The sequence below is a fragment of the Panicum virgatum genome, chromosome 2K, assembly GCF_016808335.1.
Source record: "Panicum virgatum strain AP13 chromosome 2K, P.virgatum_v5, whole genome shotgun sequence".
NCBI classification, from domain to species: domain Eukaryota; kingdom Viridiplantae; phylum Streptophyta; class Magnoliopsida; order Poales; family Poaceae; genus Panicum; species Panicum virgatum.
In genome coordinates, this window is record NC_053137.1 from 58873674 (window position 1) to 58886749 (window position 13076).

The 13076-nt window shown below is 48.0% G+C and overlaps 2 protein-coding genes and 1 long non-coding RNA gene across 4 annotated transcripts; all 3 read left to right on the forward strand.

Annotated features, from left to right (window-relative positions):
- The first annotated feature begins 2769 nt into the window (after nucleotides 1-2769).
- LOC120696186 (uncharacterized protein Mb0911c-like) lies at nucleotides 2770-3518 on the forward strand. The gene is made up of 2 exons (XM_039979321.1): nucleotides 2770-2992; nucleotides 3071-3518. The coding sequence occupies exons 1-2, from the start codon at nucleotides 2865-2867 to the stop codon at nucleotides 3357-3359; spliced, it is 417 nt and encodes a 138-aa protein (XP_039835255.1). The 5' UTR covers nucleotides 2770-2864; the 3' UTR covers nucleotides 3360-3518.
- A 2615-nt stretch (nucleotides 3519-6133) lies between these two features.
- On the forward strand, nucleotides 6134-7558 carry LOC120690129. 2 transcript variants are annotated; one of them, XR_005681603.1, is made up of 3 exons: nucleotides 6134-6693; nucleotides 6799-7042; nucleotides 7142-7558. It is a non-coding gene; the product is annotated as an uncharacterized LOC120690129 (long non-coding RNA). The 2 variants fall into 2 exon arrangements; XR_005681595.1 differs by having other exon boundaries at nucleotides 6191-6693; nucleotides 6799-7558.
- Nucleotides 7559-10072: 2514 nt separating this feature from the next.
- Nucleotides 10073-12549, forward strand: LOC120690138 (pyruvate, phosphate dikinase regulatory protein, chloroplastic-like). Its single transcript, XM_039972665.1, has 3 exons — nucleotides 10073-10643; nucleotides 11531-12167; nucleotides 12281-12549. The coding sequence occupies exons 1-3, from the start codon at nucleotides 10089-10091 to the stop codon at nucleotides 12382-12384; spliced, it is 1296 nt and encodes a 431-aa protein (XP_039828599.1). The 5' UTR covers nucleotides 10073-10088; the 3' UTR covers nucleotides 12385-12549.
- Nucleotides 12550-13076: the final 527 nt, after the last annotated feature.

Here is a 13076-nt window from a genome sequence, read left to right on the forward strand (position 1 = left end):
GCGAGAGAGGGCACGCCGTGCGAAGGAAGCCGGGCCCGAAGCAATTAGGAAGGGCAAATATCCTAGGTGCACTCAGTAGAGTAGTACCATGTAATCCCGGCATTTTACATTCCATAAGGCATGGTAGGTTTAGATGCAACAAGAAATTATCTTGTCGCGTGCACATGCCACTGTAATTAGTTGTTTATGTTTTAAGTTGAGAGCTTAACTCTGTGTGTTGTAGCCTTTACCATTAATTTGCAGTTGTAGCCGGGAGTATATGAAATCTTTGAACTTTTCCTTAATATTTTCGGAGCTTTTCATGTCACTAGAATACTAAAAAACACACATTAATATAATGATAAGAATTAAGAACTAAGAAATACATCAGGGTCTGCTGCTAAAAAGCTCGAATAGCTCAAAATAGGAACCATAGTGTATCTAACTGCGAGTACGAGATCACAGGTTGCCACTGCTCAGCACGGCGATCACGGGTTTCCCAAATATCGCATTCTTTGCCCAGACATACGTGACAAAAGACGACAACCCAATAGCAGTGCTCTTCCAACATTTCAAAAAGATGTGACAACACGGCAACCACACCAGCTCACCTTCAAAGCAGTCTCTCTGGCAAGGACGACGGACCTGTCATTCTACAGCGAAGGTCTGTGGCGTGTAGTGGGGAAGGCGGCATCTAGGCGCGATCGACCGAGCGGCAGTAATGCAGTGCTGTGAGTCTGCATGCACAGAGATGCATCGAGTAGTCATTTCGAGAATCGAATCTAGCCTTTTCAGTGTTAGGTCAGCTAGCCTCTTCACTGTGTTGTCATGTAGGTTTTTTAGGTGCATTTACACTCCACACTCCGGGTATCAGACCTTTGTGCGCCTATAAATACTCCCAAGTTTGTGAACTCCCAGCACAACTCAAACATCAAATCTCATTGTATACCCAATGTCTGGAGGTGGGTCTAGCGGGAAGAATTACTATGGTTTTGGGAAAGGAAAAGGGGGAAGAAAGGGAGACCCCATAATATGGGAGGGGCCTCTTGGACCTGATTCCTTTCCGGAACCAGTGTTTGAGTTTCCGCCACAGCACAAGAGTGAATTTACCAATGAAACTCCTCTTCGACAATACGATAACCGTAGAGAACCGTGGCCAAAATGCAGACATGGTGAGGACTGCTTAGTGCAGATGTGCACCGACGGGATGGATGGCGGTCGGCGTTTCTTTAAATGTCCACACGCATGGGTAATACTTGGTTGTTTCATTTCTTTATCTTCAATGAAACACCTTACATGGAATTTGTTTTGCAGTCTTCCGATGCTCCAGAAAACTGTGGTTTTACTAGGTGGGTAGATCCTGCACCAATTGATTCTGTTCAGGAGTTCATCGAGTACCTCCAGATAAAGATCTTTGATCTGGAATGTAAGGTGAACCATTATGAGGAAGTGAGCGAGGGTAACAAAGACGACGAAGTTGATGATACCAGCAATGCAGCCGGTTCACAGGATGAACCATGCACTATTCCTTACTGCAACTGCCCTTGTCACAAGAAGAAGGGCCATGCGCCTCCGGCACCACCGTCTGCACCACATGCAATGGGTGGATACTGCGGAGAAGGCTCAACGCAGTTTGCTACGTGGGGGTACGGCTACTAGGACTACCCTAGTGCTAGTGACATGCTGAATCATTGTGTTTATTCTGTTTTTTTAAATTACCTAAGGCATGTTAGGTTAGTCCGGAATCTGTTTACCGTAGTTTGCAACGGGTTCTGATATGCCACTGCATGTGTGATGTGTGTTTCATTATCATTGTATTATGATGTAAAATTTGGTGGTTCACATTACGTAATGCATTTCTTAGTTCTTATTTTTTATCGTTATATTAATTACATGTGTGCTTTTAAGTTACCTGTAGATCAGGAGTACGCAATTCGGCAGAGTTTCGCCGCTTTTCTTCTCCTCACCCCTCTCTTTTTTTCTGAATTTTTAGGCTCAAGAATGGCGGCGAATGGTGGCCAGTGTTTAAGTGGGTTTGCTTGGACTATGCTATTTCTGAATAATATTTTCGAAAAAAAAAGAACGGAAGCAATTGTTCCAATTTGCAGTGTTACACAGGGGACCCTGTCGCCCCTGGGGTGGGCGACAGGGGCCTGTCGCCCGTTTGGGGGGGCGACAGGCCCCCCTCGTTTCTTTTTTTTTCTCCAGGGACTTCGTTGCAAATTTGAAGAAAAAAAATTACATTTGAGCCCTGTCGCCCCCCAATAGGGCAACCGGGGTATATTTTTGAAATTTTCCAAAACCGACATATATTTTTGAAATTTTAATTTTTTTTAAATATAAAAAAGAAAAAACCGCCTGATACCCGGCAAAGCAATTCCACATTCCAGCGCCAGGCCCTGTAGAATTTTCAATTTTCCATGACCCAACACACGTGAGAGGCCCAATCTACACCAAGAGTTCAACAAGACCACCAAAATGATCGTCGGACCAGATACCCAAGCCAGGCCTTGAACTCACAACTCAGTACGACACGACTATATAGCCTTCGTCTGTGAATTGGTTTGTGCCACCAGTCCACCACCGAACTCTCAAAAACAAAAAAACAACAGCAATAACAAAAAAAAAACAGTCCACCGCCGACCGGAGGAGACGAACGTGGAAGAAAGCGAGCATATCGCCACTTGCATGCGCGACACCTTGCAACGCCGTGGAACCCGGCTCGGCCGCCGACCCCGCGCGCACAAAAGGCCAGGGCGGGGCCGACGCCTAGAGGCCACAGAGTTACTCCCGCGGCAGGTAGTCAGGTACGCGCGCATCGCTACCTGAAATTCACAGTAGCATAGGAAGAGCGGCGCTAGGAAGGGGGCACGACGTACGGAGCCATGGCCTCCGGCGCGGTGAGCCCCGCGTTCGCCTACACCATCGTGTACGTGAGGGACGTGGAGAAGTCGGCCGCCTTCTACGCCGCCGCCTTCGGCTCCGCCGTCCGCCGCCTCGACCAGTCCCACAAGTAAGTGACACGACACAGACGCCTTCTCACGCGTGTTCCATCCCCTTTCCTGATGACGATCCTGCTGCTGCCTTGCAGGTGGGCGGAACTGGAGAGCGGGGCGACGACGATCGCGTTCACGCCGCTGCACCAGCGGGAGACGGACGGGCTCTCCGGGGAGGTGCAGCTGCCGGACGCCGCCGCCGCGCGGGACCCCGTGGAGGTCTGCTTCGTCTACGCGGACGTCGACGCGGCCTACAGGCGCGCCGTGGAGAACGGGGCGGTGCCCGTGAGCGCGCCGGAGCAGAAGCCGTGGGGGCAGAAGTCCGGCTTCGTGCGGGACATGGACGGGAACATCGTGCGCATCGGGAGCCACGTCCGCGAGTGACAGATGACCAGGCTCGGTCGATCCCCCGGCTGCTTAGCTTGCTGCCGATGAGAAATCTCGTAAAGTTTTGAGATTTTGAAAAGAACTAAACAAGGCCCACATCCGTATGCTCGCACACACTTTATCCCAGGCCGCACACCGCGCGTCAATACTCGCGCGTTATATCATGGAAAATGTTCTGTTGTGTCATCTACCTATCGAATCTACCATCTCTATACTACGATTCGCGCACCAAAAGATGCGACGTCAGCGTGCCACGTCGTCAAAAAAAATCTCGGCCGTCGATCCGGCCACGAACGGCCAGCGGCATGCAGAGGCATCCCCACTGACCCACCCTCCCCACGCCCCCCGGCCGGCTCCTCGCCGGGTCGCCCCGGACGCTGGTTGTCGCCGCGTCACGGAGAGGAAGGAGGGGCCGCGCCGCGATGCACCTCCGGCTTCGGCAGCCGGTCGCCGCCGGTCCACAGAGGGGAGGGGCCTGCGGGGCCGAGACTCCTCGCGCCCGCAGACCGCACCTTCCTCCTCGCCTCGAGGGCCAACGCCACGCCGGGCGCCCACGCCGCCGCAGTGCGCCGAGCTACCCATCGGGACGCCGCGGAGGAGAACGGAGGAGGAGCCGCCGCAACGTCGAGCGGAACGCAAGGTAGTCGCGCCGAGCCACCTCGCGCCGCCGGGCTGCTCATCGGCGCTAGCGGCGAGGCCCGGCTGGGTTGCCCGCGCCGCCGCGGTGCGCCGAGCTGCCCGCCGGACCGCCGCAGAGGAGGAGCCGCTGCGTCGAGCTGCCCGGCGGGAGGCGTGGCGAGCTTATCCTTGCGTGCGGTCGTTGGAGCGAGGCTGGGGGCGAAGGTCGGCAGCTCGGAGGTGGCGACGAATACGGTGGTCGACGAGCAGTAGCGGGAGCATCAGGCGGGCCTCTTCTACCGCCACGACGTCGGCCACTCACCGCGCGGTGGCCGCGGGGGATCTGGTCGTGGCTGCTGCACAACTCCTGCCCCGAGCAGGCGGCGTGGCACCGGCCTCATCGTCATCGCCGCATGCCACGGTGTCCATCACACCAAGAAGAAAAGGGGCCGCCTCTTCATCGCCGCCGCCGCCGCCAAAGCACATCTCCATCTCCGTGCGGGTGGAATGGCCCCGGCAGTCATCGTCATCTCCGTACACCGCGGAGGCCGTCGGCATAAAAAAAGAAGGCGGTGGACAACGAGGACGAGGCCACACCGCGCGGCAGTCGAGAGGGAGGCAGGGAGGCTAGGCGGAAGCCACGCAGGGCGAGTCAGGTAACCGGACGGCGACAGCATGGGGTGATGCAGGTAGTCAGCCAGGCGCTAGAAGCTGCGAGAGAGCAAGGAGATGAAACATGAAGAGAGAAAGTTTCCTGCGTGGTCTGCAGCCTGCCTGTGGTTGCACGACACACAGGGGATGCGCGATGCGACGGGAGCAAACACAATCCGTGAGAGATCCAATAGAAGGCACTGGTTGGTGGGACGGTTGGAGCCCAGGATCACTAATGTGGCGTTTAGGTCAGGGCCCGGGCTGGCAGTGACCAGTGTATTACTGCGTGGGTTCAATTTTTTTAATAGACGTGAGGTTTTATCGATAAATGGATGGATGCATGGCTGTAATCTCTACATGATTTTACTTCACAATTCTTACGAAAATAATATCAAGCTCATATCAGAAAATAATATCAAGTTCATAAAAACTCAAGGACAGGGAATTAAGAGAAAGAAGGAGACGTGTCATCTCAATCAAACTAGGTACACACTGTTACCCAGACATACAGCCGCTTTGATAGTGGTATTAGGGGAGACTACTTCCATTTCATCCAATAACCATCCAATTCCATGCACCTTGTCCCTAATTTTCAGCTTTTGCTACGATTTAGAGGATGTATGATGCATATTTTGCCTAGGTACTAAGGATATGTTTAGATCCAAAAAACTTTCAGTGCTACAGTAACTTTGACCGTTAGAACACTAATTACAAATACTAAATATGAATAACTGACAAAACTCATTTCATAACCTCCGGGTGTAATTGCAAGATGAAACTTTTAAGCATAATTGGATTATGATTAGACAATGTCATGCTATAGTAAACAACCTCTAATGACGCTACAACGGATTACTTAGGCTTAATAGATTCATCTCGCGATTTTCCGTCCATCCGTGTAATTAGTTTTATAATTAGATCATGTTCAGTCCTTCTAATCTTTTAGTTTGAAAATGCTACAGAAAATTTCTTCCAAATTTTTACAGAATCTAAACATACCCTAAGTTTTGCCACGGATTAAAGGATGCATATTTGCTACATATTAGACGACGCATATTTGAAGTGCATAAATTTAACCTGTGAGATTCTGTTCAAAAAATAATGTCAGAAATTTATTTACGGTGCACTTGAAGTGCTTGGCCAATTCTTCGAGCACTATTCAATTACGTTGGACCCCCACAATAACTCAAATTTTTCACATGAAAAATATTTAATATTTTATTACACAATTTCCAAATTGAAATTAATTGTGTCTCCAATTAAATGAGGTTTCTACAAAACGTGACAACAAGAATATTAAGATGATCCTACTATGTGATTTTCTGAGGTCTACGTATCACTGCCCCGATCCGAAAAAAAAAAATTGGATTCTTCATAAAATGGAATGGTGCCTGCACAGACAGATAGCTAAACACAAAGACATAAAAAAAAAAGCGAAGCAACACATGTACTACACCAGCACGTCCACTGGCCGCACGTGGCAACGCCGCGACCATTTCTAGTATTCTCTATTTTTGTATATCAAAAACAGCACCACAAGAAGCCACGTCTCCCCTTATTTATGACCGTTAGATATCCATGGCCAAATGATCCATCCGTCTGTTGCATCTGTCTCTCTCGATGCTTCCTCTAGCTTCCTACCTGGCCACACCCACCCTATCGCCGCACGCCCGCACCCTCCCGAGCCCCGCGACCCACCCTCCCGGGCACGGGTGCCATGCCCGTCGGCAGCTCCTCCGGCCGGCGCGCGAATCAGCATGCGGCAGGGCGCGGCGGCGGCCTTCCCGGTGGCCAGTAGTGGCGCGGCGGCGGCCTTCCCGGTGCCCAGCAGGGGCACGGCGTGCGCGGTGCGCCACCGGCCCTCCACAGCAAGCTGAGGCTGCGCAGCGGGGCCTCACCAGCTGGCGCAGCGGCCGCGCGACACATCCTGCTCGGCGAGCACGGCGAGCCACATGGAGCGACCTCCCTTGCTTCTCCCCCTCTCATCTACTGATTTGGTTGCGCTGCAGCTACACAGTGGTCTTCCCAGCCGATGCCAACGAGGTGGATGACGACTCTTAAGGTAAGAAGAACTGATCCCAATTCAAAGCCCCAATGTTTTTACATTGCAGAGCATCTCCAATTTGGATGCGAAAGATGCCATGTCATCAGTGCCGGCTTTGTGCAGGTGAATTTGGTGCCCAACAATCCCATGGGGAAGGAGATTGCTGCTGCCAACCACCCTGGTATCTCACCTTTGCATTTGCTTTTCTACATATATTCACTCTCCTAATTACAGGGTTGCAGCAGATCGATTTTTCGGGACCGTGCAATGTCTATATGTGTCTGAGAGGATCGTGAGCTTGAGTTGATTCAATGCCAGAGTCACCACCCTCCACCCCAAATTAATTTTAAAAAACCATAGAATAAAGGTGACCTGTACAATTAGTAATCCAGCACCACCCTTCACCCCAAGTTAGATTTCTTATATGATACATATATACTCTGATGCCTACTTACAATTCTTGCAGAGTGACTGGCCTCCTGATTTGTAAATTTATTGGGTGATATGAGTAACTTAGTGAGTCTGAGCTGATGCCTGTAATTGGGAAGCACCTTTGAGAAAAGCTGGCTCGAAAGTGATGCACCACTTTCCGGCACGACAACACCTGAGAAGAATGTGGTGCTTCTATATCACAGTGGAGGACAGCAGCTATGATAAATCTCCTTGATGTGTGTCCTTCACTGTCGAAAAAGAACTTGCTTAAAGTTTTAGACCTGTTGTGAGGTAAAATGTTGTGTTCTACGCGACATATATGTTTTGTTAATGTCTTTGAGTTCAGCTAAAGCCCAGCGGTGATACTAAGTGTAGACTGGAATATGTGTGCAACTACCAAATATGTCTTAGCAAGCTAGATGTTTCTCCAAAATTTGCATTCTACATGGTATACTGCATCCCGAATTGCTATTATTTATTTGCCAAATCTTCATCTACGTGCATGGAAGAATTCCCACATGGATTAGTTTCCACGCTGATACCTGTTCATCGACGGAGCCCAGCTACTTAATAAGTTTATATGGGTACTTGGGTAAACAAAAGTGCAAAACCCTCTCACAGTTCACTACTGTTATTTGAATGTCTTCAATCTCTTATTTCTCGCTTGCATCAATCAATATCTTTGAGCATAGTATTGTATGTCCTTAAGCAGGATAGAGATTATTTCAAGATAGCAGGGGCCACCCTTATTATTTTAGCTTCTTTTCACAGTAGTAATGAATATGGTGATTATAATTCGTTGGTGGTATTTACGATACTTCTTTGCATTTCTGTATTGGCTCATCCTTTTCAACTAGAAATAGTAATGCTTAGAATGCAGGTTTCCTATCTGAGTGGCCTTCAAATTATGTCTGTGCTTCTATGTACATGTTTTATTGCTTGATTGCCCATTTTGTTAATCTTCCATGAATTCTTATTTGTTTAAAATGTTAGGATATTCAATGGCACAATAATTATTCAGTTCAGATGCCAACAGTTTGACTAATCATGATTGCCTTTTGCTGATTGGGGGTGAGAAGAGAGAAAACTGAAATATATTATGTTGAATCATTCTGCAACTGAAACAACTGCAAGGAAATCAATTGCTTTAAGATTTGGTGCACTCATACATTCTTAATCATTGCCATTTCTATGAGAGGTACCTCATAGACTCAGATCTCCATATTTCTGCCAACCTTTTGGTTCTTAGGTTCAATTGTTTCAGAAATTCTATATGCCATATTTCGGACTTCCCGCCCCGTGCGAAGCACGGGGTACCTGCTAGTTAGTAGTTGAGCAGGGGAGCTCGCGAGTTTTGGACGCTGATGGTAAATTTAAGTGATGAGATAGCCGATAGGTGACGAGCAGACAAAAAAAATGTAGACAAGTTTGTAATTAAAATATATGCGGAGTGAGATGAGGCTTTGTTTAGTTTCCAAAGAATTTTCTACAATATCCGTCATATCGAATGTTCGGATATATACATGGAGTATTAATTGCAGTTTTAAAAAGTAACTACTTATACAGTCTAACTGATTATTACGAGATGAATGTTTTAAGTCTAATTAGTTCATGATTGGACATTATTTGTCAAGTAACAACGAAATGTGATACAGTACCAAAATCATCAACTTTTCACCAACTAAACAGGGCTTGAGTTTAGAGAGTGAGATTGGGTGAGAGTCAGATACCCAGAGAAATCCCAGGCTTCTGATTTTAGAGACCGGGATCCAATGATAACTCTGATGATTCTGCGTACCACCAAAAGCTGAGCTTGAATCTTTATGTCATGAGTAAGAAGAGTGAGTAGCGTGTGTGGAACAGTTCTATACATTGAAATTCTAGTGGGCCGTTGCTGAACTCTAACCGACGTTGGTTGTAACCGTCGGGTGAGATGGTGTATAACTCCCGGAGCGGCTCGAGTTGGCATCGGTATGAAATGAATAAGCAGAATATTTCGGCAATCCTCTTTCATCCCCTGTTCTTCTTCTTCCCCAATTCCCTTGCTCGATTATGCTAGCCTTTGCCCTCATTTCTACCTCTCCACCTCTTGAGTAGGTGAAATTGTAGTTGCACATGTGCAAGCTGCTCTGCTTAGTTAAGAAGAATATAGGAGCGATATGGAGGAGGCAAGGAGCCAAATCCAGACTAAGGAAAAAGACGAACAAGACAACTGTAGGGTCTGCTTTTTATTTTTTTATTTGTACAAGTTGGATAAGATTTGGACGACTTGACCTGATCCCGTTCGGGCCATATTGCCACGATAGAAAACCTTGAGCAGTGGTAAAACCGGTGGGTATCCATTCCGCCGTGTGGCGCCTATATATCGTGCCATAACCGTTTAATAACGGCTGCCGTACGTAAAGTTTTTTCCTTAAAAAAGAAAGGGGTGCTGCCGTGCGTGCAAGAGCGCTGCCAGAAGATAATTGAATTCGAGCAGAATCTGCAGCCAGCCGCACTATTTGAAGGCTGTGTTTACATCCGCGAAAAGCTGGTAAAAAGGGTTACATCGGATACTATAGTATATTATAGTATTTTTCGTTTATTTGTGATAAATATTATTTATTATATACTAACTAGGCTCAAAAAATTCGTCACACAACGTACATCAAAACTATGTAATTAGTTTTTTATTTACCTACAATTAACTCTCTATACATGAGACAAAAAATTTGATGTGATAGATGAATAATAAAGTTTGGATTGAGAGACTAAACATAGCCGAAAGCTGAATGGCCAAAATTCTCGCTGGTCCACGGTCTAATCCCGTTGGCGTCCCGCACCGACCAAACCCCGCGCGCCCACCAGACCGGCATCGGCATGGCATCACCGCTCGCGCCCACGCGGCCACGCCCACACCGCCTGCCTCCTATCAAAACCAGTGGAGGGCGTATCGTCTCCTGCTCCCGTGACTCGTCGCCGCCCCCCGCTAGCTCTCCTCAATGATTGGGGGCGCCAAGCCGCTCGCGGCGCCGCTGCTCGGCGCCGGGCCGTCGCGCCGCCTCGCCACCGCCGCCTGCGCCCCCGACCCGTCCCCAGCGCTCGCCACCGCCGCTGCCCCGAGCCCGGGCCCGTCCGTCGACCGCGCCCCGCCACCGCGGCCGCCGGACGAGCCCGCCGCCTCACCCGCGCCGCTGCGGAGCACCTCGCAGCTCACCCGGTGGTCCCGCGCGCGGGCGCTACGCTCGGGCCGGCGGCTGCGGCTGGACCGCGCGGCGGTCTCCTCGGCGCCGCCGGTGACCAGCCCGCCGCCGACGCCCGCGCCCGCGCCGTCGCTGGTGCCCGAGCGCGCTGCGGTGGGGGCGGCGGTGGCGGAGGACGGCGGCGACGACGACCTGTGCGTCGCCGAGAGGGAAGCGGTGGCCGGGAAGGCCATCTACATGGTGTCGGACGGGACCGGCTGGACGGCCGAGCACTCGGTCAGCGCCGCGCTCGGCCAGTTCGAGCACTGCCTCGTCGACCGCCGATGCTCCGTCAGCACCCACCTCTTCTCCGGGGTAAACAAACATCCCGCCAACTCTTCACTTTCGCTGCTACCTCATGCTGGGATAACCGCCCAACTCCTAAGCACAGCGTGTACTAGTGTTCTGTTCTGTCATCTAACTATCGAATTAGTAGTTGATTAGGGGAGCTCGCGAGTTTTGGACGCTGATGGTAAATTTAAGTGATGCGATAGGTGACGAGTAGACAAGTCTGTAATTGAAATATGTGGAGTGAGATGCTCAGTTTAAGAGTGAGATTGGGTGAGAGTCAGATACCCAGAGAAATCTCAAAAGCTTCTGATTTTAGAGACTGGGATCCAATGATAACTCTGGTTCTGCTCTAGAATGATATGTGCCCAAGTATGATACATATGCAGGGTCATTAGTACATCTGGTTGTTAGATGGTAGTGCGGTTTCTGTCAGTTTTGTAACAGAAGATTGCTATGTTGTCCGGGTAAGATGATTATTTCTGTATGTACCATTGGATTCATTTACTCTAGATCCAGAACCCTTTCTTGAGTGAAGACAAATTCACAATCTTCGACCGTATGCATATGCATGATGCAATTGGATACAGGAAGCGTTTTGTGCTGCAGCGCTGCTTCATGCATATCTGTTTATTTTCATTGGTTCAAATTCTGTCTCAATCTTGTACATGCATTATTTGGGGTGGAAAAGACAAATATGTGTCAGGTTTTTTGGATACTAGTTATTAGCTTACTGAGGAAAAAGACAAATATTTCTGTTTGGCTTGATCATATTGTTGCAAAAAAACAAAGGCATTTGTCATGTTCCTGACTCAGGAAATCCTGATTAAGTTATCAACTTTTCTAACTTTGCTAGCTTCAAAAATGTTAGCTGCGCATCACTTTGCTAACAAGTTTCTGCTAATGTGTTTTAGATCGACGACATGGATAGACTTCTTGAGGTAATAAAACAAGCAGCAAAAGAAGGGGCACTAGTTCTATATACCCTTGCCGATCCTTCGATGGCTGAGGCAATTAAGAAGGCCTGTGATTTCTGGGGTGTTCCATGCACTGATGTTCTTCGACCTACTGTTGAAGCCATTGCTGCTCATATTGGTGTTGCTCCATCTGGGATTCCACGAAGTTCTCCTAGTCGAAAGGGTCAACTAACTGAGGATTACTTCCGGCGAATTGAGGCCATTGATTTCACCATCAAACAAGATGATGGAGCTCAGCCACAGAATCTCAACCGTGCAGACGTTGTACTTGTTGGTGTTTCACGTACAGGGAAGACTCCATTGTCTATATATCTAGCTCAGAAGGGATACAAGGTAGCAAATGTCCCCATTGTGATGGGAGTGAATCTTCCAAAGGCTCTTTTTCAGATCAATCAGGACAAGATTTTTGGATTGACGATAAATCCAGTGATTCTTCAAGCAATTAGAAAGACAAGGGCCAAAACTCTTGGTTTTGATGGGCATACGAGCAATTATGCTGAAATGGCACATGTGAGGCAGGAGTTGGACCATGCAAATCAAATTTTTGCTCAGAACCCAATGTGGCCAGTCATTGGTAAGTTCGTTATTTCTTTCTTTTGCTCAGTCTTCCAATTTAACTTGCCTTCATGGAAACCTTCAGTTCGTTATTTCTTTGTTTAAATGTTCTTTTGTACTGCCTTCATGTAGGAGTCACTGGAAAAGCTATAGAGGAAACAGCTGCTGTGGTTGTAAGGGTTTACCATGACAGGAAACAGAAATGCTCCATGCCACGAATATCGAAACGGTACTAGAATCATGTTCTAACCCTTCTATACACCTTGTAATGTGTGTATGTTTTGATAACGTCCATGTCAAATGACCTTAGCCTTTGGTGGCATTTGTATCTTAAAGATAAGTTACAGTACAGTGCAGCAGAAATAAATGTATATTGCGCTTTTGGCCCTCCATTGGCCTCATGTTATTTGGTCGTTAGAGAATTTCTATATCCCAGGTAAAATAGTAGGGTGAATTGCCTTTCCGAAACTTATCAGAAAATCAGAGTAATATATTTCCTGCAGGACGCTCAAATCAGCAGCATCACAAAACTTCTAGTTGTCTGGGTGGGTATAAATCATTAGTTATGGACCTGAATATCCCTTTCCTCCTAACCAAGGATCTTATAAGACAGTATGCTTCAATACTCACCATTTTTCTTCTAATATTATCCCCAGGATCATTTGAGTTTATTTTCTTTTAAAAAATGAATCAGATAGGCAAATCTTTTTTCAAAAGGAGTTAAAAATGTGTCCGTACCCTGACTTGGAGATCAGATGCCTTTAATTTTTTGTTGCTTTTCTTTTGCTCTTTCTTTATTAAGTTTTGTTTCAGTTTTCTTAGTGTTAAATAGTTTGATGGATCTTGCTGTTTGATCTCTACACCTTTATAATGACTGTGTATTGTGGAATAATGTTTCCTACTGTTTCTATTTTCTCTTGTCACTATT